This window comes from Myodes glareolus, chromosome 19 (assembly GCF_982192425.1).
Source record: "Myodes glareolus chromosome 19, mMyoGla1.1, whole genome shotgun sequence".
Taxonomy (NCBI): Eukaryota; Metazoa; Chordata; class Mammalia; order Rodentia; family Cricetidae; genus Myodes; species Myodes glareolus.
In genome coordinates, this window is record NC_142044.1 from 8,317,317 (window position 1) to 8,344,886 (window position 27,570).

Below are 27,570 nucleotides of genomic sequence, written 5' to 3' on the forward strand. Positions count from 1 at the left end.
GTTTCCTCTCGCTACATTGAAAGTGATTTGAAAAATTAAAATTTAATAAGAGCAAAGGAAATAAAACCTTAAGATCTTTTGTTAGAAAGAGTGGATCATTAGAAGGCATTGAGTCATAATTTTCTGGTATTATTCTTAGATACATGAAGTGACTACACATTCATAGCAATTAAAGTGGAGTCACACATGCATCATTTAATCCATTACTCGCTCAGACTGAAGCAACACCAAAGTGCCAGTCTATGAGACCCATGCCCTGAGAGGGAGCCCTACATATACACATACTGCCCAAAGGACCAGGACCCACAGACTGGATTGCCCACAGACCTAGGATAGAACCAAACATGACTAGAGGGGGAAAAATAATGTAATAATGCATAGCAATGTTCTGCCATACTCATAGATTGCTGCCTAGCCCTATTATTATTAAAATCTTCATCCAGAAGCTCAGGAAACAGATGCAGAGACCCACAGTCAAACATTAGGCCCAGCTCAGGAAAACCTGCTGAAAAGAGGTAGTAAATGTTTGTAGGAGGCATAGTTGTCAAGGACATTACAAGAATACCCACAGAATCAACTAACTGCGCTTATGGGAGCTCAGAGAGACTGACCCAACATCCAGGGAGTCTACATGGAACTGACCTAGGGCCTCTACATGTAAGTGACACTTGTGTAGCTTGGTCTTCTTGTGGGACCCCTAACAGTGGGGGCAGGGGCTGTCTCTGGCTCTTCTGCTGGCTTCCCGAAACCTACTCCTCATACTGGGCCTTACACAGCCTTAATACCAGGCAAGGTGCTCAGTCTTACTGCATCTAGACATGCCATGTTTCACGGATACTCATGGGAGGCTTGCTTTTTTCTAAGTAGCGGAGAGGATTGATAGGCGCGGAAGAGGGGGGTGACAGAAGGGAGATAGGGAGCGGAAACTATAGTGGGATATAAAATACATTAACATTTTTTTTAAAAAAAGACCAACATTGAAGACTGTGAAAAGCCCTTACAGGGTTTTCTGTATTTCATCATCATAGGTCTAGACAAATAAGCTGAATTTTCACTGTCGGGCATCATCTCCATTATTTTCTGCTCTTTAATTCAAGCTCCTTGGTGGTAAGGTCAAAGTCTGCTGGTGGCCGTTCTGCACGTAGCTTACCTATAGTTCTGTTTTTCATTGCCTATGTGGAATCTGTCGTACTGTGAGTAGGCTCGGTTCCCTTCCCAGTCCATCAGCTCAATCCTCAGCATGTACTGCCTTTGACTGGTTATGGCAAAGATAAACTCATTCCCCAGCCAGTATTCACCAGAGGGATTCCCAAAGCCCTGGGAAAGAAGAGAGACACACTTGTTACTCCGGAGGAAATTTGGTCATGTTCAAATCTATTTTCTAAATAGTCATGTCCAATTACCTTTCAAAGATGGCTTTCTTTGTCTTTTTACACTTTGTTTTCATTACTAACTTATTCTAGTACTAGTCTGCTGTTTCTCTCCAGTGAAGCTAACATCTAATTCTTATCATAAAAGCTTGTTTTTGTGTGACATTCTTGGGTTAAATTAATCCAGTTAGTAGACTTAACCAAAAAATAACTCCCAATCCAAACTTCTTTTAGGCAGTTTTATAAAACTAAGTTGACATTTTTAAACATAATTTGAATATTTTCCAATGAATATTATCATGAGACTTCCCGCTATTTAATAATGTTGTATTTGTTGTTATCACTATGCAGAAGCCCAGTTATACTATAATTTTACTGATGATTCATTCTTCTAGTGATCTCATGGTTGATTTTAATAATCGAGTCTAGAAACCAGTTGGTGTTATCACTTAGATTCTTCATTGACAGAGATCTGGGTTTGGAGTCAGAAGGATGACTTAAAGGCTGTTGAGAGACTGAACTGAAATCATTGTATCTGAATTTCACTGTGGTCTTATAGTTTTCTTTAGAGTCACCTAAGTCAATACCGTCAAAATTTCAATTTTGTGTATGTGTGTGTACATGCACGCACGTGATTGTGTGAGAGGGAGGGAGGGAGGAAAGGAGGAAGAGAGAAAGAGAGAAAGAGAGAGAGAGAGAGAGAGAGAGAGAGAGAGAGAAAGAGAGAGAGGTGGTCCACAAAGCTGATTCCTAATATTGAAGATACTGAAAAAAAAAAAGGAACCTGAGAAATTGCTGATGTAGATTTGGGGCATTTTGCAGTTGCTCAGAAAGTCCTTCCATGGTAATACCTGATGATCAGTTTAATTTCTTATGCTCACATTTGTTTTATTGAAACTGTTTTGGGCTCCTAGCAATAAAAGCCATGCTGTATTTGTGAATTCTCAAATACTAATGAAATGTGACGCACAGTGAGCAACAAACACTAAATTTTACAGACATTGAAAGGGAAGGAGGACATGAAAGAGGAATATAAAAAGATCAAACGTTTGTTGTAGTTTGCACTGATATGCAGAGATCATTCTGTTGAGTCTCAGTCGTACAACCTAGAGCTGGTAAAAATAAAAGTGTCAGCTTCTAGACTAAGCGTCTGAGAATCTTGCATATAATTCCACATATGGGCAGACTTCTTAATCGTGCCAACACACACTAACATTTAAAAGACCAGGTCCTGTAATCAAAGGATATATACATGGTTGTTTTATGAAGAAATCGACCATGGTTGATTGAGGCATTTATTAACGAAGGGTTAATTTGTGCTTAGTGTGAAGGAGTGTTATAATAGTTACAACAGCATTGATTGACTCAATACAGGTGATATAATATGGAAAATGTTTATTTCTCTTCCAACTTAACACCAATTACAAGTAAAACAGGTGTTTCCTTAACTTTTCCCTCATTAATCAACCTTAGAAATGAATCAGTGTACACTATTTCTTTTTTAGAATATGCTGATGCTGAGTGTCTACCAATAATTCTCTAATTATCTAATTTGTGTCATTGCTTCTTACAAGAGAGCTGCTTCCCAACAATGGGCAATGTTTGGTATCAAATCCCTTTCTGTCAAGTCTGCTACTGCAATATCAACAGATCACAATCCACTGTGTTTCAGCTCAATGCTTAGAGCAAATGCCTAGAGTGGCCAGAGTTTGCTGCATACATAGACACACTCACAAATATATACACACATACACACACTCAAACACACATAGCTTTATATTTAAAGTTAATGTGTGTGTGAACATTTTCAAAGTTATTCTCTGATTTAACTAATTTTTATCCAACTGCACAATGTTCGTCTGGATGACATTGAATATGTAGTCCACTAAAAGACTATTTGCATAACACAGAGAAAAATATTGAATTCATTAAAACTAGTACTCCACTGACTCTCTCTGTGTGTGTGTGTGTGTGTGTGTGTGTGTGTGTGTGTGCATGTGCATTTGTTTATGTGCATGTAAGTCTTCACACAAGTGCTTGTGGAATCCAGAGCTCAATGTCTGGATTTCTTCTTTTCTTTTCTTGTGTCCACGTTACTTATGGAGACAGGATCTTTCCTGAACGGGAGCTCCCATCCTTGGATAGAACTGCTGGCCTTCAATCTCTGGCATCGTCCTCTCTCATTCTCCCAGTGCTGGGACTAAAAGTGTTTGCCACAACACACAGATTTTTATGTGGGTTCTGGGGTTGTAATCCCAGCCCTCATATTTTACTTCCTTACTCCTAAGACACTCGGGTCACATTTGGTGAAAACACCACAGTAGCAGAAATTATCAGCCATTTTTAGGATGTGCTAAAGACTTGGCAGCATCTCCCAGGAGCGAGTGCTCCATGCTAAGAAGTACAGCATTCTCCTGCTGTAAAACAGGCATAGAAGAAAAAGTTACAGGGACTGAAACTCGGAGTTAGCGCTCTTCGGCTGCAGCAATTGCCTGAAAGACAAGGAGGACCACTGGGATTTCCCTTGCAGTTTTCAACTCCGACCAGCCAGTGCTGTCCCTCTCATCACTTGGCAAGTCCTGTGCCACACAGCATTGAAACAAGGATTCAGCAATCATATTAAATGTGAGTAGACAGACTGGGGATGATGAAGTGTTAATTCTTAGGTCTCATATTTCCATAAGTGTTGTGTGAATAAAACTCTCCAGTTTCCCCCAGGGGAAAGAGTGTGGATCCTGAGTGAGCCTCAAAAGGGGACAGATAAGAGAGTCGTTCTTACAAATGTCCATGCTCTCTGTCAGCATGCAGGTCTAGGGAGCACCTGCCTGTACTCTCTCACTCTCTATAAGCTTGTAGATCTGGGGGAGCACCAACCTGTGCTCTCCCTCTCAGCATGCAGGTCTGAAGGAACACGAGGAAAGAGAAGTGTTACTTGCTGAATAGTTGCTTTTGTTTTCCTTTCAGGGGGACACAACTGAAGAGAAAAACACTGAAATTTTCCACTAGAAACCAAATTTTTAGTTCCTGGATCTCACCACCCCCAAAACTGTCTGCATGAGCAAACCGTTTTACTGCAATGATAGCGGAGGAAGGAAACTGTCTAATGGCCAAGTGCGGTGGAGCAGAAACAACTGCTTCGTCATCGTGAAGATGACAGACTTGCCAAAAAGGGGAACTGGAAATGGGTTCCCACATTAGGAAACCGCTGGGCAGTTTATCAGGCACATCCATGGCTCTTGTGGGGGGAACACAGGCTTGGGTGGGGTTCAGTAACCTCCCCCTTCTCTCTGCCACAGTTGAAGCCTTCCTTTCCCACACATTTGCAGCAGAGCTTTCTACTTCACTTAAAAGACCCGGGTTCCTCAACTGCAGAAAAGATGGTTAAAAATACGTTTGTGCACAATGATATAAGAATGAAAATTAGCCAAGGCTTCTGAGTGTTCACACAGAAAAGGCACTTAAGAGAAACCGACTGAGTTCTGTCACATTACACAGCCACGTTTTGCTTTTTGGCTTTGTTCTGTAAGATGGCAAGCTATTTGATGGGGACAGGAATCCTCCTCTGTAAGATCTAAGTATCCCAGGGTCTTGTCTTGGCTGAAAATTAATGTGTATATCAATAGCATTAGTCAACAGGCTTTTAGACACGAATGTGTTATTATAAGCTGAGAGTTGCTTTGTGGAACAAACATTGCTATTTTAACCCAAGATTTTAATTGAGAAATGAAAACTTAAAACCAACGGTTTGTACAAATGGAGCTTCAGTGGGGCACAAACGGCACAAAGGACAGTGAATATGACCACCCCCTCCTCAACCTTTCCTGCTCACCTGTGAGAAACAAGTTCCCAGAATGAAGCTAAGTCTTCGAGCTGAACCTTCAGTAAGGCTGATAAATACCGTTAGTGACTGTGGAGAGCTTGTGATGTTGGAGGTCCGGAACCTAATCACAATTTACCTTGAGCCATCTTTAGCCCTCCAAATAGTCATTCCTTGCCCATTTCTGTGTCACCTAATGTCCTGTGACTAATAGGTAAACCATCTCAGAACACATTAACTTAACAAAGTCGTAGTTTCCATCAAAGGGCTGAGGATGCTAAGACAGTGTCTCGGGCCTACAGGAGACTTGCCCTCCTCGCTGCTGTTTCCTTTAATGTGTTTTACTATGTCTTGATTTATGAGTTTCTCTGTTCTATTACTATAAAATATTCATGAAATTGCTTTCATGGTGGACCATGGAATTTGGGGTAACCTAAATCTGTGTTCCCAAGTCATGGATCCTATGCAAATCACACTATCTCTCATCCCCTTTGAGGTCAGAGCTGTCTTTGATAACACATCTTAATGGGAGAGTATCTGTGTCCTTTGCCGCCCCTTTGACCCAATTTCTCCCATCTCTCCCTTCCTATATATCTCACATGCTTTAGGATCTAGGAGAAGAAATTTTAAGTTCATAAACCCACAGTAATAACTAATTGATACCTCTAATGATTCCTTTACTTGGAAGTGAGTATCAAACAGAATGGAGGGGGTTACTTATGAATAGAGATGAACTATTCTTCCCATGTGTATATAGTTCAGAATGTCGGAGATGGGCTTAAAGATCAGTATATTTAAACAGTTCCACATACTGAAGGTGGAAATTCATATAAATACAACATTAAATAACTATGTACAAGTTAAGAACAATATATTAATCAGATAAAATTATCTGAATAAAAGAGGCATGAAACCACATCTTTGTAGTGAGGAGCTGCGGGCAGGCCTGCTTTTCATCCCACACGGCTCCTGCATGGCTAGCTTAGCCCCGGAAATAACAACACACAAATTGTATTCATTTAAGCACTGCCTGGCCTATTATCTCTAGAGAGTTAGTTACTGGCTAACTCTCACATCTTGATTAACCCATTTTTAATAATCTGTGTAGCACCACAAGGTGGTGGCTTACCGGGAAGGATTCAGCATATCTGACCTGGTGGCTGGCTCCATGGCGTCTTCCTCATTGCCCTTTTCCCAGCATTCTGTTCTGTTTACTCCACCTACCTAATTTTCTGTCCTATCAAAGGGCCAAGGCAGTTTCTTTATTAACCAATGAAAATAACACAGACAGAAGGCCCATCTACATCACATCTTTGTTCTAGTCTCTGTACCATGACTTTTAATTATGGTACTAACAGAAAAAAAAGCCAAATTTATGCAAAAAATATTGTAGTGTAAAACTCAAAGGCCATTTTTATATATGTTTGCATATAGTAACTTCTCACAGGTCAGTGTTTTATTTTAAATACCCCATAAAAACATAGAACATGATAATCCTGTACAGAGCTCTGTTCCGATGTTCAGGAGGCAGAGGTTGACCAGCACTAGCAGAAGGAGCAGATTCTTCTGTTGTGGATAAGATACAAAGACTCCATTCCACACGCAAAAGAGAATATTCAGCTATGTCAATCATAATTGCACAAAGAACTTTGATGCCATGAATCAGATTCAGTGCTGATTAATTTCATTTGTTTTCCGGTAGTTTAATAAAATGGGGGGCACAGGAATTTAAACGAAAACAATACTGACTTCCAATTGGCCTCAAGAGTCACATTACACTTCTATACTACAGGGGAAGGAAAGGACCAATATTCATTAATTTTGCCAAAACCTGGAAAAATGTCCAATTTCAGCTTGCACTTTTTCCAAGTTAATAAAATAATTGTCTCGGATACTTTATTTGTTTTGTCTGATAATGCTCACAGGAAGTGTTGACTTTTTATAGAAGAAACAAATTGAAACCAGACACAGGCTTTGTATCCTATGGGCTTCATCTTTCTTTCATACAAATTATTAAAAAAGCAGATAAGACTGGCTTTTCAAAGGTTTTCTTTTCTTTTATTTCTTTCTCTCTCTTTTTTTTTACTCCACAGTTTGAGCTCAGGTTAGAAGTTTCTCCTTCCATGGCTGAGACACCAAGCCTAAGAAACACTGGAAGAAATTTTGACTTAAAGAATTTTAATTTCTTATTGCATTTTTTCAATATGGACATGCAGAAATGCAATTTAAAAGAAGCTTTTAATTTCTCTCCACAAACAAGAACGCCCAGAAAGTAAGTAGGTGCTCTCATGGAAATGTTTGTTTCAATAGGAAGCTCAGTTTATAGGGATAATTGTCTTCAAAACAAACCAACTTTGTCCCCAGGGAGTTAGTGACTCCCTGTCATAAAGCTGCCACTTAGAGAAGTTGTTGCAACTGTCTGGTTCACTGGCTACATACAGAAGGACTGTTGGTGAGTGTGGTGTCCCGTTGTCCCTAAGTGCCCCATTAGAAGGACCACCACATACTTCCCTCTCAGCAGTAAATGTCTTTACAAGTCTGTAACCCAGATTTGCTGGATTTCCGCCTAAGGAAGTGTTAAGAGACAACAACGTTCAGAAGTTCTCCTTTGGGCTAAAGCCAATGCTGAGAATCATGTACTGTGAAACCTTCATGTAGGGAGCAGCTTACAAATAAAAAGATTGGGCCGATGGCATTAACACAAAATTCTGGAAAACTTATAGGAAAGAGGCAGTAGGAAGGTATCAGTCAGTGGGAAGTGAAGGACAGAGGAACGGCCATCAACAGGGAAAGGAACAGAGGTCACACTGCTTACAATGTCCCAAGAGTGGAAACTAGTGAGGATGAGAGAAAGAACTGCGTGCACGCAAGTGTGACTTTCCCCGAGCATGTCCACCCGCCGCCAAGGAAGCTTGCAGCTAGTTTCCAGCAAGCGGCACCAGGCAGGCGTGAGACATGAAGAACCTTTCATGCCTCTACCCTGCTTGGTGGAATTGTGCTCTTTTGTTTTCAGGTGAAAGAGAGACTTTGAAAGAGCTAGGACACTTTTGACCCTGTGCTCTGGTGAATATTAACCAAGTTTTAACATACAATGGATTCTTTCAATTTAGAAAATCTTCATATTCATTATTTTTTTGCCAAAATGTTTAAAAAATTCAGAACTAATTTACTTTCTGACCATGAATAATTGAAATAGAGGCGATAAATTTTTCAAGCTTAAATAAAACCTGATAGCTTTTCTTGTGTAAGCATAAGGGAGAGGAAAAATGTCAGTGCTTAACGAATAATTCCCGTCTCTTTCCAATAATAAAAAATCAATTGTCTAAGAATGGATTCATTTGTTAAATACTCAAAAGGCATTAATCAATTCCATGCCTAACTAGTCAGTGTATCTTGACACTGCGAGTGTTAAACAGGTAGTCATGATGACAATTTCACATTCATTTTCCTGTTTCTAATATAAGTGGTAATGTAAGTCAGAATGATTTGACTCCGTTTATTGATTTTTATTCTCAGTTGTAGTCACTGGCTCTAGACAGTGTTTTTCACTCAATTCAAACATGCTGCTTGCAAACTCTGAACTAGCCTCTCTGTTTGAAATCCTCCAGGGCACAAAGCACACTGTACGCACATTCCTGATGTAACTAGCCTGTGGCACACCCTGCTGAATTATACATGCTTGTGACTTGCAGCTTATACTGATACACTCTAATTGTGTTAAGTCTTGCTCCTTCAAGGCAGACAGCACAGACTGAGCTCATAGTCAAACAGTTCCACCTTCTGTTCAAGTTGACACCTTTCGTTTTCAGATTATTTCTTTGGTTTTTTTGCCACAGTTACTTCAGCAGAATTTTTTGTTGGCTTTATCTATTGTTTTGTCTTACCTTCATGAGTTTTTAAAGTTAAGATTTCAGATTTGTGTGACTTTGCAGTACTAACTTGCATTCAGGACGCTCACTGAATTTCTCAACAAAACAGGGACAGCATGGGAGACCTCCGTCTACTTTCTTTAACACTTTGCTTAGCCTGGTTAGCCATGTACTTAATGCATACTTTGTAATCAACCAAACAGAATTTTTGCATTGTTTGCTAAGATATCAAGACAGAACTCTGGCTAACAGGGCATTCTGATCACCTTCTAGCTTTCACCTTTGGAGAGAAAAATTGTTAGAATGTCAAATCAAGAATTACATGGAAATTTTAATGTAAAATAATGAGAATCCCTTCATAAATGACAACTTCTTTCCTGAGAATGGCTCTGAAAGTTCACTTCTGAACTTGAGAAATGCTAACTTTGACATGAGAAACCTGGCAATCCTTAGTCATTGCACCAAGAGAAGTTCAGGCTAGTGACATGCTAAGGTTTAGTGAGACACTCTTATTCAGAGGGCAACAACATGAGGCAGTGTGAGGGAGGCCACAGTTAGGTGGCATCCATCTTGTTCCATGACCCGTGACACTGCACAGCTTCCTGTCCTGCTCATGTACCCAGCCTGGGTAGGAACTCTAGTTTCTCCCACTAGAACAAATGCGGACAGAGCATAACAGATCACCAAATAATTATAATAATGCATTTTTCATTCTATTACACATCAGGAAATAATTTACTGAACATGATTTATGAGCGTTTTGTATCTAATGAAAATAATATCTTTAATGTAAGCATTGTTATTTTTAAATAACTCAAAGGCATCTAAAAGGTCAGGGTTTATCATATATTGTGGGCAAAGATAACCTTATGATAAAGACATCAAAGGGTCCTGTAAAATTTTCCATCTTACCATTTTATATTCTTTCCAGCCCCTTTGGAAGTCCAGACTTCCGTCTTCACGGTGTTGTATTACAGTCCAACCTCCCCCATTCACATCCATATTGCAAAATACCTGAAAAACAACAGAAAAATAATGCTACATGGAAATTACACACAACTTAAAGAAATGTATGGCTGATATGTTTCAAAATATAAGTGGGGTAGACAGGTCTAGCCTGAAAGAAGACAGAAAAGCTATATTTCAGGCATACTATTGGTTACTTTTCCCACAATTTACAGTTGTGCTGCACTTGATAATGTTCATCAGAAATGTTCATTTCTAAAACAGAACATTGGCCTGCAGAAAATTAATAGCCTTAGTTTCAGACCACAATACAGTTTTAGAGGTTGGGATGTAGCTCAGCGGTAGCATGCTTATCTTGTACATGCCAGATCTTGGGGACAACCTCTGGTACCCATCCCCTCAAAATTTAAAATCTCAAATTTAAATAAAGCTTGTGGAAGTTTACACTTAAAAAAAATTACTAAAATTCCCAATGTGATATACTATTTTTGGCCAAAATATAAAGTTCAGTATTCTTTAATCTATTATTGTAAAGTCAACACAATTAAGAATAAAAGAATCAAATTTCTATATTTTATTGACAAATTCTCATATGCTTACATACATATGCTCATAATACATACTGTAATAATTACTCTTGCTTTATAAATTTTATACAGGAGGCAAAATTTGGTGAATGAAGGACAGATTGTTTAAATTTTAGTAGCAAATGATATAGCTCAGTATATGCCTCCTGACTCTGGAAAGCTTTTCTTTCCTATGTAGCAGAGTTACTTGAAGATTTAATGCTAATTTCAAAAGAGCTTGTATGCAATAACATTTATTTGAAAACTGATTCATTCTCGCCATACTTCTGCAACGGTCTTGTTTTTGGAAGCCTCTGTGACTCAAGGCACGTGAATATGGCAGTCTGATTTCTCCAAGACCTGCACCATGGGGAATGACATTCCTCCATCAGTTGAATAGTAAAGCATACCGAAAGTTAGCTAAGTTGTAGGATTGAGATAAGAGCAGTGAGCAGGCTCTAAGGGCAGAGTGTTTTCCCTGAGGCATTAAGTTAAAGCACAAATGGCCAGGGACATAATGACAAGAGCTGTCATTCACAGCAAAAGCTTTTAGTGCACGTCTGGGTGACAGGAACTAAGACACACAGGCCTGTGTGTGCATATGAATCAGGACAACTGGTCTCCCGAGGGCTTTACCTCCAGTTTGACATGTACCCTTCTGCCTTTATTACCCCTAGTAATTGACTCATCTCAAAATTTGTACATTCTAAATTCCCCTTCTATTCCCAAGATCACTCTTCTGCTAAGCTTCCACTCTTCTCCATCTGCTCTGTGCCCTCAGTGTGACTCCTAACAAGTCTGCCTTTAATTATAAATATTCATCTCCTCCCCTCAATTCTAATGTACTCATCCACTTATGGTTTTCACTCATTAATTCTTGGGCAATGAGTGTATATTACGAAAGAGGAAATTTTGACAAATATGACATGGATCATGTCGTCAACATGCCTTGATATTTCAATACTGATTGCTGTCAACGGGGTAAGAAGGCAGTAGGGTCCGTAATTTTCCAGCTTCAGTGACCTGAGGAATGATAGCAGGAGTGGCAAACATAGAGACAATACGAAGAGCTAACAAGTGAAGAAGAAATGGCTGATACTTTGGACACTTCGTGTTGCACGTGACATGGGCACCCAGTGGAAGGAGTAGCAGATGGTAATGAGAGATGAGATAATCTACCGGAGGCAGACCAAAGGGGCGTGAGCAAGAAAATGGGTGGATAAAGAAGAGCCGTAATTTGAAAACTTAATGTGCATTTTCTAACTTAATCCCAGAACAGCTTTCAAAAGTATGATTATTATATTTATGCCACAAATGCAACGCTGGGGTTTAGGTTTTGTAAAAGTAACCTTTAGTGGTTATACTTATTAACTATTGGGAAACCAGGATTTGAGTTGGATTTTAATTAGATTTAGGGTTTGCGGCTTCTGTATACCGAACTCAAAATTATTGGTAGTGATGTAACTGAAAGCCAATGTTGACATCATTAAGAAGAATCTGTTACTTAAATAAATAAAGAAAAAGTGCTTATAGCGGGAGGGGGAAATCCATGAGTGGGTTTTAGTAAACAATTGGTACAGATAATATACATCAGTAACTTGTAAATGGGTACATATTTTGTTTTATTTGTTGTCATCTCTAGTTTCTCAAGCAGTGGGCAACCTACTGTAGATATTAAATGAATGTTTATTACAGTCATAAGAAAATGTGATTACCATAACCCCAAGAAAATGATCTATATGTGGGGTTGGGAGGGAGAATAAATTAATCAGCTATTTGAGAGAAATCAAGTTAAGTGAATATTTTCAAATATCTAGAAACTTTAAGTGAAGGTGCCATTAGTGACCTCGGCCAGAAAGATTTCAGAATCTTTATAAAACTAAAGTCAGACAGAAGATTTTAAGCAGAGCATGGGTAGAAATTTAAAGAAGCACCTGGAGAAGTTAACATTTGAAAGTGATAGAAGGGAAAATATCAGGGAAACATTCTGCTAGGGGAAACAAATGCCACTGGTTTCTTAATTAAATTTTGCACCACATTAACTGATTAATCCAAAGAAGGAATCTATTTATCTGTCTATCTATCATCTATCCATCTGTCTCCCCACTCTTCTCTTTCTCCCTTGTGCCCCCCACCCATTTATCTCTTAATGGAACTACGTACTCAGGAAAGGACTCAGCACATTGATAAATGTACAAAGTGTAGACAAAAATTTGCTATGCGCTTTCAAAGACCGTCACTTGCTAATGTAATTGTACGCACTTGTTTTAAATCACTCACAGTTTTTTCCCCAAACACAACTTTCCTTTTAAAAGGAGGCGTCCAGCAACTTGACATATTAAGTGCTGAGAATGCATTTTAGGGGAACACTCAGAGAAAGACCGAGGGAGAAGTCACCAGGTTGAGACACAGAGAAATAGGTTAAGGGATTTAAAGTGGGTCTGATTCCTGTGAACACACAAAGTAACAATGATAGTAGATGCTGGCCGGATGTGGGGACAACAGAGATCAGCAGACCTGAGTACTAGATTAAAGTTGTAACTCAGCTTTCTCTCAGTTTTTCCCTTCCTTCCTTGCTTCCTTTCTTCCTTGCTTCCTTTCTTCCTTCCTTCCTTCCTTCCTCCCTCCCTCTCTCCCTCTCTCCCTCCCTCCCTCCCTCTCTCTCTCTCTCTCTCTCTCTCTCTCTTTCTTTCTTTCTTTCACCCTTCCTTTCTTTCTTCCTTCCTTCCTTCCTTCCTTCCTTCCTTCCTTCCTTCCTTCCTTTCCATGTGCATGTGTGGAAGGTTACGTGTACATCGCGAACTCACCGCTGTGCTTAATATGAGCACTGCCATTACTCTTAGATCTTAGATGTACTTTATGGACAATATAATACAGGTTTATATTATGCATTACTTATTATACATATTTAGTATATTTACTGCACTGAAGTATCATTATGTGTGACACTGAACATGATTTACATTTATAATTTATTATTAATAGAATAGACTATTCACAACAAATCATGCAAGTGTTCAACAAATTTGCCTAGCGAATATGATTCTCGGCTGCTGTTTATTAATACTGGCCCTGTGAAGATTGATCATGCTAATTTGTATTTTATATCTGTTTAAGAATTTGGATTCAATATTGAAAAGAGAAAAGAAACCACCATGTTTCTTTTGTTTATCTACAGTCTAAAGAAGAAGAAAAGAGCCTATTCCTAAAAGATTCAGGACATTTCATGGAACAAATGACCAGTTACAAAAAGATTTTGACACAGAAGATCCAAAGGGTTCATTTGCTGGTCTTGTGTGGTCTGTGCTATCCGGCATGTTCTTCCTGTGACTGGGGTCCTGCTCCATTTGCTCCGTCTGCTGCATCTATTGATTCGATGACTGGAGCTTAGCTCGGTCCAAGAAAAGGCTACGCCGGCTTCCTCCCCAGGCAAAGCCAAAGCTTTCAAGCACTAAACACCTTTTAACTTAATACGGAGATTTAAACCCAAACAAAAAGGGGGAATTTGATTCGCATACTTTTTTATGCTTCTATGCTTTATACAAATTGGAATGATTAACCTTCTGGATGTTAATTATTTTTCCATAACCTTAAATGGAAAAGGTTTAACACATTTGTTACAGTACTTTTTCAAGAATTAGAGGAACTATGAGTTCCGAAACAAAATTTTTAATATTTTAAAAATAAGACTTATGATTTAATGGTTTGTTTTTGGTTGAAGCAAACTGACTACAGGGCATTTGGCTTTAAAGACTTGTGAAATGAAAAGAGACATTCCATTTTCCTCTCCTGCGCCTTGAAGGGAACACAGAGGGAAATAACCACAAACCATGAACACTATGAAACAGAAGAAAGATATGAAAGATAGAATTCTTGTTTTCCATCTGCTTGAAAAATTAAATCATCCCGAGCTAACACTTTTGCCATCCACTTGACATCTGTAAAACAACACTTTTCAAACTTTAGCATGCATTTCTTTTTTCTGACATAGAGCAATGTCAATCAAAATAGGCAGGCAGCACAAACAGGACCTGCAAAGGTTCAAATCTCAGTGCTGAGAGCAGGGAGCAAACAGAAGCTCCCACCCCTCAAAGGGAACCTGTCCCTATTTGACATTTACTTGCAAAAGAAAAAAAAAATCTCCAAAGTCACCTCACAGGGAAGATTAACCATGCTTAAGGGCAGGCCCTACTCCTAAAGGTGAACTGGCAACAAAAAAGGCCTTCTCTGGTATTTTTTTGTAGGCGTTTTTTCTCAGTTCACTATGTCTGGGCATTTTATGTATTATTGGTTCTTTGCTTGTGTATTATTGTTTCTGATTTTGTGTTTTTATGTTTTGAGGTGTGTATGTGTGTGTGTGTGTGTGTGTGTGTCCCCACACACGTACATGTGGAGTATCTTGTGTTTTCTCTTTGTTAGTTTTTATTATTATTATGGCTTGTTTTCTTGTTTTCTAAAAAAAGAAGGCAGAAGGCATTGAGTTTGGTGAGTAGGCAGGTGGGGAGAATCTGGAAGGCGTGAGGGAAGAAAACCATGATGAAAACATAGTGTGTGAAAACTCTGTGTGCTAAATAAAAATAAATGCATAAAAAGTTCTGGGAACTGCGGTCCCTACTCTTCTGAAGGGTGAGCATTTGCTGGCAATTGCTTTCTCTCTTGTCTTAAATACCCCAATTTTACTGATTGCTTCATACTCCATATCATATACTCGGAACTCAATTTTAGTACTGTTAGTTTTTAAAGACTTCAGTTTCCTTAACTTCTGATGAACTTGTGAGAGCATTACAAAAAGAAAAAAAAAAGAAATGAGCTTTTGGTAAGTTTATTCAGGGGAAGTAGCAGCTGTTTTGTTGATGGTATCCTAGTCTATTTGGGAGGGTCTAATAATAAATTTTCTCAATGCCTATTATTGTAATTAAGAGAATATCAATGATTTGAATTAAAAGAAAGAAAGTGAAACCTTATAGAATATGGGGAGTGAAGTAGATTTTAATAAATTGTTCCCTCATGCCACACATATGTCTTCTTCAACTTCATATAAAAAAAATTGGTCGATGAAACTTCAATCATCACCAATGTAAACAATTATATTTTTAGAACTTCTCTGAAACTGGAAACAGATGCCTGCTTTCAAAGGCAATGTTCAATAGTTGCGCTATATATATATATATATATATATATATATATATATATATATGTGAAATTAGGATGCTAGAAGCACACAACTTCTTGAGCTGTTGAAAAGGCTGTGAGCATGCCATAGAGAAACAAAGTTCTCAGAGCCTTGTCTGTCAACCTGTTAATGATCAATATTTTGAACTGTTCTATTAATCATCTTCTTGATTACTTGAATGCAATTCATAAATATTTGTTCTTTCCAAGGCCATGCTAAATGAACATAGTAGGAGATTTCAAATAAAATGCACTACCAGTCATAAAAAGATTATGCCAGTATGAATCAAACAATATTACAACTTATTAGAGAATCCTATTGGGGGAAGATAAAAAATCATTCCTTTAAGCTTCTAATTATGAATACTTTTTACTTACATGCTGGAAAGGTTGGAAGATCCTATTCTAATGCTGTAGCTGGCTCCTACGTTGAGCCCCTCAAGAGAGTGTTTTAAAATTACATTTCCACAAGTAATAAACAAATAATTAATAATTGCATTAAATGGATCTTCTAAGTTGTTCTCCAATACAATAATTTAATAATCTAAATTACTAAATCTGTAATGTCATGTATCATTTGGCCAAGAGTTAAGTAAGTGTGAGATGATGTTTAATGAGTTAGATAAAATATCCTTTTTGCTCTAACAGGAGCAGTGGCTTTGTGTGTAGCCTGGGTCTCATTTACTTCTCAAAACAGTTTGAAAGGGAGCTGAATTATGCTTTTATCAGAATAGAATGATATGAATTGAAGTTCACAGAATGACTCTTTATGTGTGCTCCTGTCCTTCTCTGGGGGCTGTCACTCAGCAGCGTGAGTGACAGAGTGAAAACAGCTCTCAGGACTTGTTGACACAGTGTGTGCGTGTGTGCGTGCGTGTGTGTGTGTGTGTGTGTGTGTGTGTGCGTGCAGATTTATTTTTAGAATATCAAAACCCCCTCCTTACCCTCAGCTTTCCTCATCCTTGTATATTTATTCATATTTTATATGTTTCTTTGTTTCATTTTATTTTAAGCCACAAATTTCTTATTCTAAAGACCAATGCCCAGAACCCCTGCAGGAAAAGCAGACAATATCGTGGTGCCTTTGTAAGGCTGAGGTGTGAACACAGAGAACTGCACATGCGCCTTTACCCCTTCCTGTGCTTCCTGTCCCACCTTCCCCACCCCCATCTGTAAAGCAAAACTGAAGGATTCTTTTCCGAAGAGAATTTTGTTTCAAAAAAAAGAGAAAAATAGTGGGACAACTCTACCCAGTAGCCCTTATTCAAATCAGTATCAAGAGACAGGGTCAGAAAGAGATCCAGCCTTGGACCGGATGTAGACTTTAGGCCGTACACCTTGCCTTGATAATTGCATGATATCTGGTACAGGGGTCTCCAAGATTCACTTCCCTTGCTTATCAAAAGTCACGGAAATCAGGGAAAAAAGGTTAGGCTTGGTGAATTCTAGGTAGACTTGTGGAGGCTTTCATTATTAGTGCATTCTTTCCTTCATCTGTGCATTCTAGTGCTTATTGATCAAGGACTTGCTACACGCAGAAGACATGCTTAGCCCCAGGAAATCAGAAATAAAATCCACAATTCTACCTTGTAAAACTTTAATAAATAGAAATGTCATGCAAAACTCCTGGGGAAACCTAAGAAGGCCTTTCATGAGCATTTTCACAGGATTCAAAGAAAAGGAAGGTTTATAGATAGATGTGTCAATGAGCAGAGGACAGTGTTCTGACCCAGAACAGACTTCCAGCTTGGGACCTTGTATGTCCAGAAACACCCTTGCGTGTTAAACAGTAAGCAGGTCTATTGCCTCTGATTCCGCTGTCTTTTTCTGCCTCACCTAAAGGTAACTACATAACCTCCTTTAAAGAGACATCTCCAGCACTACATTTCCTTAGTTCTTGGTAACTGTCTTCTTTTGGAAAACGCCTGTCTTGTCTATCACACTCAGAACTGTTTGTCTTGTATTTGTGTTTAGACAGTAACTGGCAAATGAACGGCACCTCATTCATTGTTCTGAGCGAAGGCATAAATGAATGATGTAATGGACAAGTTCGGAGGGGTCTCTAAAAGAGCAAGGTAGCAAGATATTGCTTCATTGCTTCCATGTTTATTTTGAAAATTGGCATATAGATGAGTCTTTTCTTCCAACTTGCAACACAAGTATGTATGAAGGGTACATCCTTTCATTATCGTATGTTAAGATAGAATACATTTCTCCACATCAATAGAATCAATAATTCTCTAAGGAACTGGATCTGGCCTGCTCTGATGCTGGAGGGCATATGTTCCCCGACATTTTGGGACTTTAGAAGTTGATCTCCAAGGCTTCCCCATGCGGTGAAGGTGCATGTGAGCAACAAATATTTTTGAGCGCTATGATATTCAAGAAATGGAAGAAAATAAAATTATATGACAAATGTATCAGAAGTACTGGGGTTAGAGGATGTCTGCAAAATAGGGTTTTCATCCCCTGTGGACCAGAGAAACACACTCTCTCTGAGAACACAAAAGAGCAGCTGAGGTGTGTGTGTGTGTGTGTGTGTGTGTGTGTGTGTGTGCGTGTGCATGTGTGCAAGTGTGCCTGTGTGTGCCTGTGTGCATGCGAGTGTGCATGCGTGTATACCAACATGTATCGAGTATAACAATCTCACAAATTTATTTGGTCGTACAGAAGTTCAACTATGATCTGCTTTACTTTACATAAACAAGCACTTCTGATTTTACCTTTTTGGGTTCTGGCATATTATTAAAATAAATAGTGTAGATTCCACTCTTATTAAAACCAGCTTGATATACATCTGCACAGTCTCGAAATGGTTTCTCTTCTTCTCTTTTTCCTCCCTTTAGCAAAACTGCAAAATAAGAGAGAGATTATAATATACAAATAAGAATATCAGCATCATTACAATCCAAATGGTCTGCAAACATAGCAGGCTTTTGCAGCCTTCACACAATATCTATATTGCATTTACTGAGAAATAAAACATACAACCCCAAAGTAACTGGCAAATTGAAAAAATTTTTTTAAAAAGCTGTGAATCAATTTTTATTTATATATTAATCTTACATCCATTTCTTTACTTTGGTTTTTCTATATCTTCATAAACTTCATCTTGATGGACAAATTACATAATTATATAATGCTTCCTATTGTTAGCAATTTATGTCGATGTTTCCTGTCAAATTTATAAAACACTTCTATCTACATTTCAAAGAGAAGTTTATTTATTTATTGCATTGACGGAAATTTCATGTCTCAGGTACATGCTCTACCAATGAGTTATATCTCAAACCCCAGGGTAAAAATATGCAAAAATATCAAAAATAGCAACAATGACAACAGAAACAGAAAGGCTTTCTGTTCTTGCTGGTGTGCACCTTCAATCCCAGCGCTCGGGAGCAGAGGCAGGCAGATCTCTGTGAGTTTGAGGCCAGCCTGGTCTTCAAGTTTCAGGACAGTCAGGGCTACACAGAGAAACCTTGTCTCAAAAAACAAAACAAACAAATAAAAATCAGGAAAAACAAAAAGGGAAAACATTTAAAAATACAATATTCTTATTAATTCTTTAAGAACTTTCTACATTCATACAGTGCATTTTGATTGATTGCCTCACCCTGCCAACTTTGTGTCATTTTTTTTAACGACTCATACAGTCCAATACTTTATGCTCGTATACTGCTCAGTGAGGGACCACCCGCTGAAGCATAGTGAACCTGCCAGGTCCACACCTTTAATACAAACTAACTCTCCTTCCTTCAGAAGTCATCAATTATCAATAGCTCCTCAGCTACACAGAGACGCTCGTGAATCCCTGCTTCTCCCATCCTTGAATTTGGTTGGCTTGATCTCATGAAGATCTTGTGCAGAGAAGCAGAGCTGCCACAAGCTCATGAGTGTCGTGGTTCTATCCTGCCCAGATGGCACTGTGTTGCTCCAGTCTTCCTGACCTCTGCCTTCAATGGCTCCTGAGCCTTGGTGAAAGGAAGTGATTATGTATGTCCCATTTGCAGCTGAGCAGTCCACAAACAGGTGTTTTCTACACTAGGACCAGCTGCAAGTTTCTACATTAGTCACCACCCATACTGTCCAATAGTTGTATGAATGTAGAGGGCAGTTTGAGACTATGTCCATTTTGTATCATAATAATAGCTTCACCTATGAGGCATGGGTTGTTGGACATAGTTACAGTACCAGGAAATCCTTTCCTCCTGTACAGTGGGCCTGAAATGCAATCAGAATATAGCTGGTCACCCTCATAACCCTTGGGCCATTGTTGTACTCTTGCGACCGTATTGAAAATTGTTCTAATAAAGTTTATAGGATTTATTTGATTTCTAGAATTTAAGGAGATGGATTTCTAAGCTTATTCCTAAACTTAATTTCTAAATAATGTTAATCTACTCATTTTGCATCATCTGTGTGATGATTTAGCTTCAGGGTATTTAACCAGGTACAGTTAAGTTTTCTTTCTAGGTTTTAAATAGGCTTATAAATTGTTTTGCACTTCCTTCCCCCCCCCCCTATAATCAAGACAGGTTCTCTTGTGTAGCCCTGGCTGTCCTGGAACTCACTCTATAGATCAGGCTGGCCAAGAACTCAGCGTTGCCTGCCTCTGCCTCCTGCATGCTGGTATTAAAGGTGTGCACCACCACAGCCTGGCTACTATTTCATCCTTTCAAATTCTAGTTGTTTAGGAGTTTTTGACTTTAGTTTTTAAGACAATTTCCAGAAATTCTTTAAACGAAATCCAGAGAACACTACTTCCTATGTCCAATGCTTTAAACATCTATATTACATATGATAATTTAAATTCTTTCTTCAAAAAGTACTTTGGCCATGCCAGTCATTACTTCATTGTCACCCAAACTAATAATGAGTTCTTTGGTGAGAAGAGCCTTAGTCTATTCACAGAGCCTCACCCACTTGTAAGTCCTCATTAAGAAAATCAAACTACAATTGACCCATTTAATAGCTCTTGGCTGACAAAGAATGTGCTGTAGAAAACATCAATGATTTAGCATTCTAAAATATACATAATGCTTCCATAATTGGTTTCATTTAATTAAGGACTTTTGTAATAGTAGTCTTTGTTTAGTGACTACGTGTTCAGTCACTTAAAAAATCACAACGTTTCAACATAATAAAAACATCAAATATCTTCCATGAGTAACTGCTATTAAAGGGATCTGAAAAGTGTGAAAAGGATATAAAATATTGGCTTGAATTAAAAGCAGTAGAACATTAGTTATCCTTTTATAAGTGATAAGCAGACTAATATTTGTGGAGTGAGTTATGTCAATGTAAATAGTTTAAACTTTCAAACTGCTAGATTATGTTTCAAAAAGCAAAGTATTTGTGTCAGATATGTTGCCATAATGCAAAAATTAAAGTTTAATAATTTATCATTTTGTAAGGAGCTAATGCCTGCTCTGGTGGTTTTGCAGTTACGCTTAAGTGCTGCTATCACAAACTGCAATTTCAACACAGAATAAGTACACACTGGACAGCTCATACGACAGTGAAGAAGTGTCTATTGCAAAATGTACGCAAAGAATCACTTAAAAACATATAGATAAATGCTTACCAAAAGGCAATTTTTAATGGCATTGGGCTAAAAGCAACAAAAAGTTTGCTAGGTTTTGCTTATAATAACTAAACGGATCATTAGTTTTCAAAATCAATTTTTCCTAAGTACTCAGTATTTGATCACTTCTAATGTGCAAATGTGGAAAACTCTTCATTAAGAGCCCCAAATAGGGATGCAAAGAAGTATGAACTGAAATTTATGATGGCATAAGAGAAGAAAAACACAGGAAAATGTGGTGAACAGAAACCCATTGGAGGAAACTCATTTTTCTTTTTAGGGAAAGAAGAAAGTCATTTATCTAAGAAGAAAATGTTTCTCTCACTGAACACACTACTTCCTGGCCTCATGTATGTGGTTATGCAAGGGAACACATTCCCTCCTTCCTTTCTTCACCTTCTGTGCCCTGTGCTTCTCCACTGCAGGAAGATGTGGGTGAAGGGGCTATGTGTGGTCAGAGAAGCCTTTCACACACATTCTCAGAAACAGGAAGAAGGGAAAGGTTGACTAGTATCCTCCTTTGTGGAATTTGTGTCAGTGCTGTCTAAATTAACATTAAAAATTCTCTATGTGGGAAAATCTACTATGGTTAAACTGAAAATTTTTATCATGGTTGTGGTATGTGTGACATCGATCTTTGCTTTGATCTCCATTTGAATCAACGTTTTGAAAACCTGACAAATCCTCTTTCCACAAGATGATTTTTTTTTCCCTTAAACACTAGGCTACTTTCTCTAAATTATTGTCAATTTTTAAAACTTTGATTTGGGTACACTTAGAGTGTTAAAACTTTGAAAAATGAATATGATCTAAAAATTTATCTACAGTTTATCTCTGTTTTATTTTTAATTTTATACTGTGGTTTAAAGAAGAGTCCATCTCTAAAGGTAGTTTGACTTCCACGGTGCTTGTTAAAATCAACCTATAATCTGAAGCAGTCATAAATATTTCTGAGGTAGGCATGTCAAGCACAAACAAAGCATAATGGAGCATGGTAACAATGAAGAAACAATAGTTACTACCACTGATATAATAATAGTAAAAACACTGATCATAGCAACCTTACATCTCTACTTAATTTTCTGAAAAAACCACCACCAGAACAGAGAAGCCCACAGCAGGTGGAGCCGCTATGGTCTTCCTCCGCTCAAGTTCAAACGCTGCAGCTTACCAAATCCAGGGAAACTAAAACCGTCCGATCATTTCTAAGATTTTATTGATTTGACTTATTACAAAACTTAATTGGCTTAATATATTGTTGCTTTGAGTCAAAAAGAAGGAAGTAATCTCATGGTACGCCATAAGCTTTATCTAAGATTAATGATTCAAAGATTATTGACTATTAAATGATAATATCGTGATGCACAGACAATGTGTAGGTTGTTATTGTTTGAATAATTTCACTGTTACGCACTAGAGTGTTCTGAAATTTGGTGTCCTGTCCATATTATGAAAATGGATAATTGGTGAACATTTTGAAGTACAGAAATACAATAAAAGAAGGTGAAACTGTTGAACTTCACGTGTCGACAACAGTGATAAATTGTTCACAGCGGAGATTTAATTAGATCAGAAGAGCCTGGAAGAGTGTGAGGTAAAGAACAGCAGGACAGAAAAGACATCAGTTAGCCAGAGCTGTGGAATGATCTAGAAAATGGCTCAAGGTCTTTGTCTTTTAAAGACTTAAAATTTATTGTAACAACAGACAGATGAGAAAGCATGAATTTCAACATTGTCCTTTCTACCTTGAGTTACTTCTGTGACTGCCTGCTATTTTCTCTTCCTCTCCTGTTATTTAGTTTCCAATGTGTTTAACTTTCCTCTGAGAATCTTGAATCCCGCTGTTCTAATCTGCTCTTTGCCAACATCCCTTTTCTTCCTCCCTGCCCATGACCGCGAGTCGGACTTTAAGCAGGACTCAGGCGGCATTTGGCATTTGTGGTGATCTTTGTCCACTGTAACTCACCACTTCTTCATCACAAACACTGCCACTGCTAGGGTTTGAATCTCATTTTTCTGCATCGCTTATCTCAAATTTCATATGGTTTTTCAAGACTGCTGTCACTCTGGTCTTCTGTCACTCTTTATATCCAGTCACTACCGCAGCTTAGTTTTCTACCAGGACCTAAGTGATGTGGCCTGTCTTCTTGCCATTCCTGTGAACATCAGCGCTCACCACTGTTCATCTTCCCCTTACTCTTCACACGGAACCTACAGCCCCATTTCTCTTCCTCTAAGCTTCTTTCCTACTTCTTCATGTCACACACATTGGGATGCACACTGGACTTCCATTCTTGTAGATTTACCCTTATACACTATCTATCATGACTTCAAAGTACTACAGAGATGACTACACTATAAAAGTATTTTAAACTTCATATCTTTCCTTCTTAATTTCATGCTTCTTATTTCTATTTATCTGCCAGGCTGCTACTTCAGCTTTGATCTACCTTAGGCTAGCCAATCTGCCAAACTCCATTTTCACTTTTTACCCTACTGATCCATTTTCTTCTTTTGTTTACTATCAGTGAAAAATTAGTGGCATCATCAACAATAATAATAATAATAGTAAAATAATTAGCCTGTGGTTTTATAATTATTCTCTCTACTTTTTGCCTTTTCTTATTGATAATGAATTCAACACATATTTATATACTAAACACTTCCTACATGTAAAATTTTGTCTAGGCATAAAGATATAAGGACTATAAGGATTTCCTTAATGATCTCACAGCCCAACTGCAGAAAGCTCTATTCTTTCATGACAGCAGAAAACACAGCTCCCACTGGCACAAGCAAAAAGGCAACTTTAGGTAAGGCATGGTCAGGTTTCCAACAGCGAGAGCAGAAGATGTTTCTTTATTGTCTTCATGAGTCACTTTTGTTAGTTCTCTACCTGGCCACAAGATGACTGGCAACAGCCTCCAGGGCTATAGTATTACCGGTGTAAACAGAGTATCAGAAAGAGAAAAGGCAGAACATTGTTATCTTAAAGACATATGTCAAGTGCGTTGGGAGCTTTCAAGGAGAATGCACTCCATCTGCCAAGCAGACTCAGGAAGGCTGCCTCAGAGAGATAACACTTAACATAATAAAACCTGCGGAACAGCTTGGCGGAGGTAAAGTTTAAGAGCCTGGTGTGTCAGTTCAAAGACTTCCCTCACGCAGATATCAGCAATAAATCTAGAATGTCTTGGGAAAGAGTCATTATTCATTCTTTTCGTTTCACCTTATCTGGACAACCAAATCTTTGTCGTCTAAAGAGAAGAATAGAACATGAGCAGGTGCGTGTCTATCTGTCACTAGTCAACATTTAGTCAGTGAGCAACTGGATGCTGAGACTAGCGACTGTTGACTGTGGCTTGCTTTTCTCTCCATCTGACCAACCAATATCAGCCCAGATGGTAGCCGAACCACCCAAGTGACTTCAGGAAAGGACCATAAAAGCTGAGGCACAGGGTCACTTCAATTTAGGTGAACCTTCAAGAGAAAACTTCCTGGAATGTGAACTTATTAATTCTTAATCTCAGTTACCCTAGAGAACATAGAGTGCCATTAGCCCTGCCTCCAGAGACAAGACAAAGCACTGGCTTCTCTTCCTAGCCACCTCCCAATAGCTTGCTGCAAGAAATCCATGACTCCGGCATTCTTTTTAAGACTCTTATGTGGTGAATGATCCAAGGCTTTTCAAGTTTTGCAAATATTAGATTGCACATCGATAAAATTATCTATCCAAGGAAGAACCTAGTGGAATTTTCCGAGCCAGCATCATTAGGGAGATCATAGCAGTTGGAAGTGACCTGAATCTGTGATTCCAACAGGTCACTGAGGTTCAATGAGCATAAGGAGAAGGAAAAATGGCAAACTTGACACGGGCCAAACATGCTCAAAACTTGATTGATTTATTCAGTACTTCCTGGCCAGGTGTGTGGGCATTTTAAGAAAACTCTACTTTGAAGACATTGCCCAGAAATCTAAGTAATTTACCAGGACTTTCAGAAGTAGAACAAGGTCCTTCTTCCCATTAACAAGGGTGTGAAAAAATGAGGTATTTACAGGTGGTCCACAGTTCAGTCTTTTGTAGACAACACAGACAGGAAGATGAAAAATACTTTCCAGTGATGTTATAGTATATGCACAAATTTGTAGTTATAAAAGTACATTAATGTTTTTTATTAATTAAATTTTTCATTTATTTTTATATTCTGACCACAGTTTCCCCTCCCTGCTCTTCTCTTGTTCCCTCCCCTCACCCACCCCTCCTCTGTTTTTTTTGGAAAAGGGAAGTTCTCCCATGGGTGTTAACAAACCCCGGGATATCAAGCTGAGGTAGGACTAAGCTCATTCCTTTGTATTAAGGCTGAGCTAGCAACTCAGTATGGGGCATAGTTCCCAAAAGCCAGCTCAAGCATTAGGGACAGGCCTTGATCCCACTGCTAGGAGTCCCACAAATAGACCTACTTACACAACTGTCACAGATATGTAGAGGGTTGAGTTTGGTCCCATGCAGGCCCCCTAGATGGTGGTCCAGAAACTGTGAGCTCCTATGAGACCTGGTGAGTTGTTTCTTTGGGTTCCCTTTATGTTTAGAAATCATATGGTATTTTTGTCATGTCTAAAATGCACATCCAAATGTAAATATCTGTGGATAGATAGCCTTGTGTGATAAATTTAGCCTACAGAAAACTGGCTATATATATGGATCTATAAGCACACCACACACACACACACACACACCACATAATATCCACATTCTATTCTTAAATACTCTTAATCTGCAGTCTGAATTAAGCTAATATTTATCTTCTTTTCAAAGCTACTGGGTCCTCCACATGTTCCCTCTGACACTGGCATAAAGGAAACCAGATCTGAATATAATTTACTTACTACATAGTCATTTCAATATCTGAAATATTTAGATGTATATTATATAATCTATAAATTCTTAAATATTTTCACAGTGGTACTACCATAATCGTATCAATAATAAAGTCAGCTCATGTTCATTGAATACTACCAGATGCTCCATTCTAAATTTTGTATGTACAGTTTGTGTGGAGTGTTTCATTCCATCCTTATAGATACCTTACAAGAAGTTTTTGGGTATCTTACCATGTAGACTCAGAACCACTGATGCAGTTTAATCTCATTAAAACTTGTTAGGGGCAACGCTCAGTGACTCCAGGGATGAGAGACATGGTTATGGTTGGCCAGCTTCTGGAGTCAGACCAAGCTGAAAGGAAACGTCAAGAGAGCAGCTGACCAAGATGCCCCATAACTGCTATTCTCAACCTCAAAGTCACACAGTCTCTTAGGTAGTTTGACACAGGCCTTAATGTTAAATTAATATGAGCTTTTCTCACGGAAGCAGGCTGCATAGGGAACTGATGAGAGGCAGACGTGACAGATGCTGACATGGGAATAAAAGGGAGCCACAGGCAGGAGAGTTGACCATGAGACGGGGATCCCCGTCAGAAATGGGCATCTGTGATGATCCGCAACTTCAAAAGCTAATGGGATTAGGAATTAAGAGGTCCCTGGAGCTGGGCCTAGGGATGGGATGCAGTCAGTGGTGGGGAAGCGGTCTTCTGTGCCATGAAACTCTGGGTTTAACCAGCACTACAGGAGAGCCTCTAGTTTCGTGGTACATTTTTTTTAATATGAAAGAATAATGTCACATAAGTTCTAGTGCAATTTGATCAGTATATCTGAGTACGTTCTCCAATGACCTTCTACTACAAAATAACTCATATGTAAAATTTAATTTATATTCATTTTTTCCGGTCTGAAAATAAGAGCAGAACAAAAATATTTGACTGAAAAATTTAAAATGGAGTTATGAATTTTTGTTTAATGAAGCAATCAATCATTTCTCATTGACTTTTTCTGTGTTTTCTCTTTGGGAACCCTATGGGAAGTTATGAATGCTGTGTGACCCCTGCCATTTGTTCAGAAGGTCACTTCATTAACAAAGATATTTCAGGTTTCATGTGTGTTAATTTCCCATGTAATGTCTTCAGCCTGGCAGAGCTGTATTGATTTTACACAAAAGGCTCCGCACACATGTGGGAAAGCTTAAAGTACATGGTTTATGCTCTGTCATGAGTCGACAAATAACTGATTCCAGCAAAATCCATTAACATGGAAGGAAAGTCCCCAGGCTGTGCTGGACGCACAGAGTCCCTGCCAGATGCTTCTGAATTCTCGCACACCAGAAACTCTCCAA

At 38.6% G+C, this 27,570-nt stretch overlaps 1 protein-coding gene across 3 annotated transcripts in view; it reads right to left on the reverse strand.

Annotated features, from left to right (window-relative positions):
* Angpt1 (angiopoietin 1) overlaps nt 1-27,570 on the reverse strand; it is a 229,401-nt gene that overhangs the window by 33,065 nt on the left and 168,766 nt on the right. For all 3 annotated transcript variants that reach the window (XM_048457161.3, XM_048457160.3, XM_048457162.3), the window contains exons 5-7: nt 18,484-18,611; nt 9,969-10,070; nt 1,151-1,317 (exon numbers count right to left, since the gene is read on the reverse strand). In XM_048457161.3, coding sequence (XP_048313118.2) covers nt 1,151-1,317; nt 9,969-10,070; nt 18,484-18,611 — 397 coding nt within the window. The remainder of the gene's footprint in view (nt 1-1,150; nt 1,318-9,968; nt 10,071-18,483; nt 18,612-27,570) is intronic.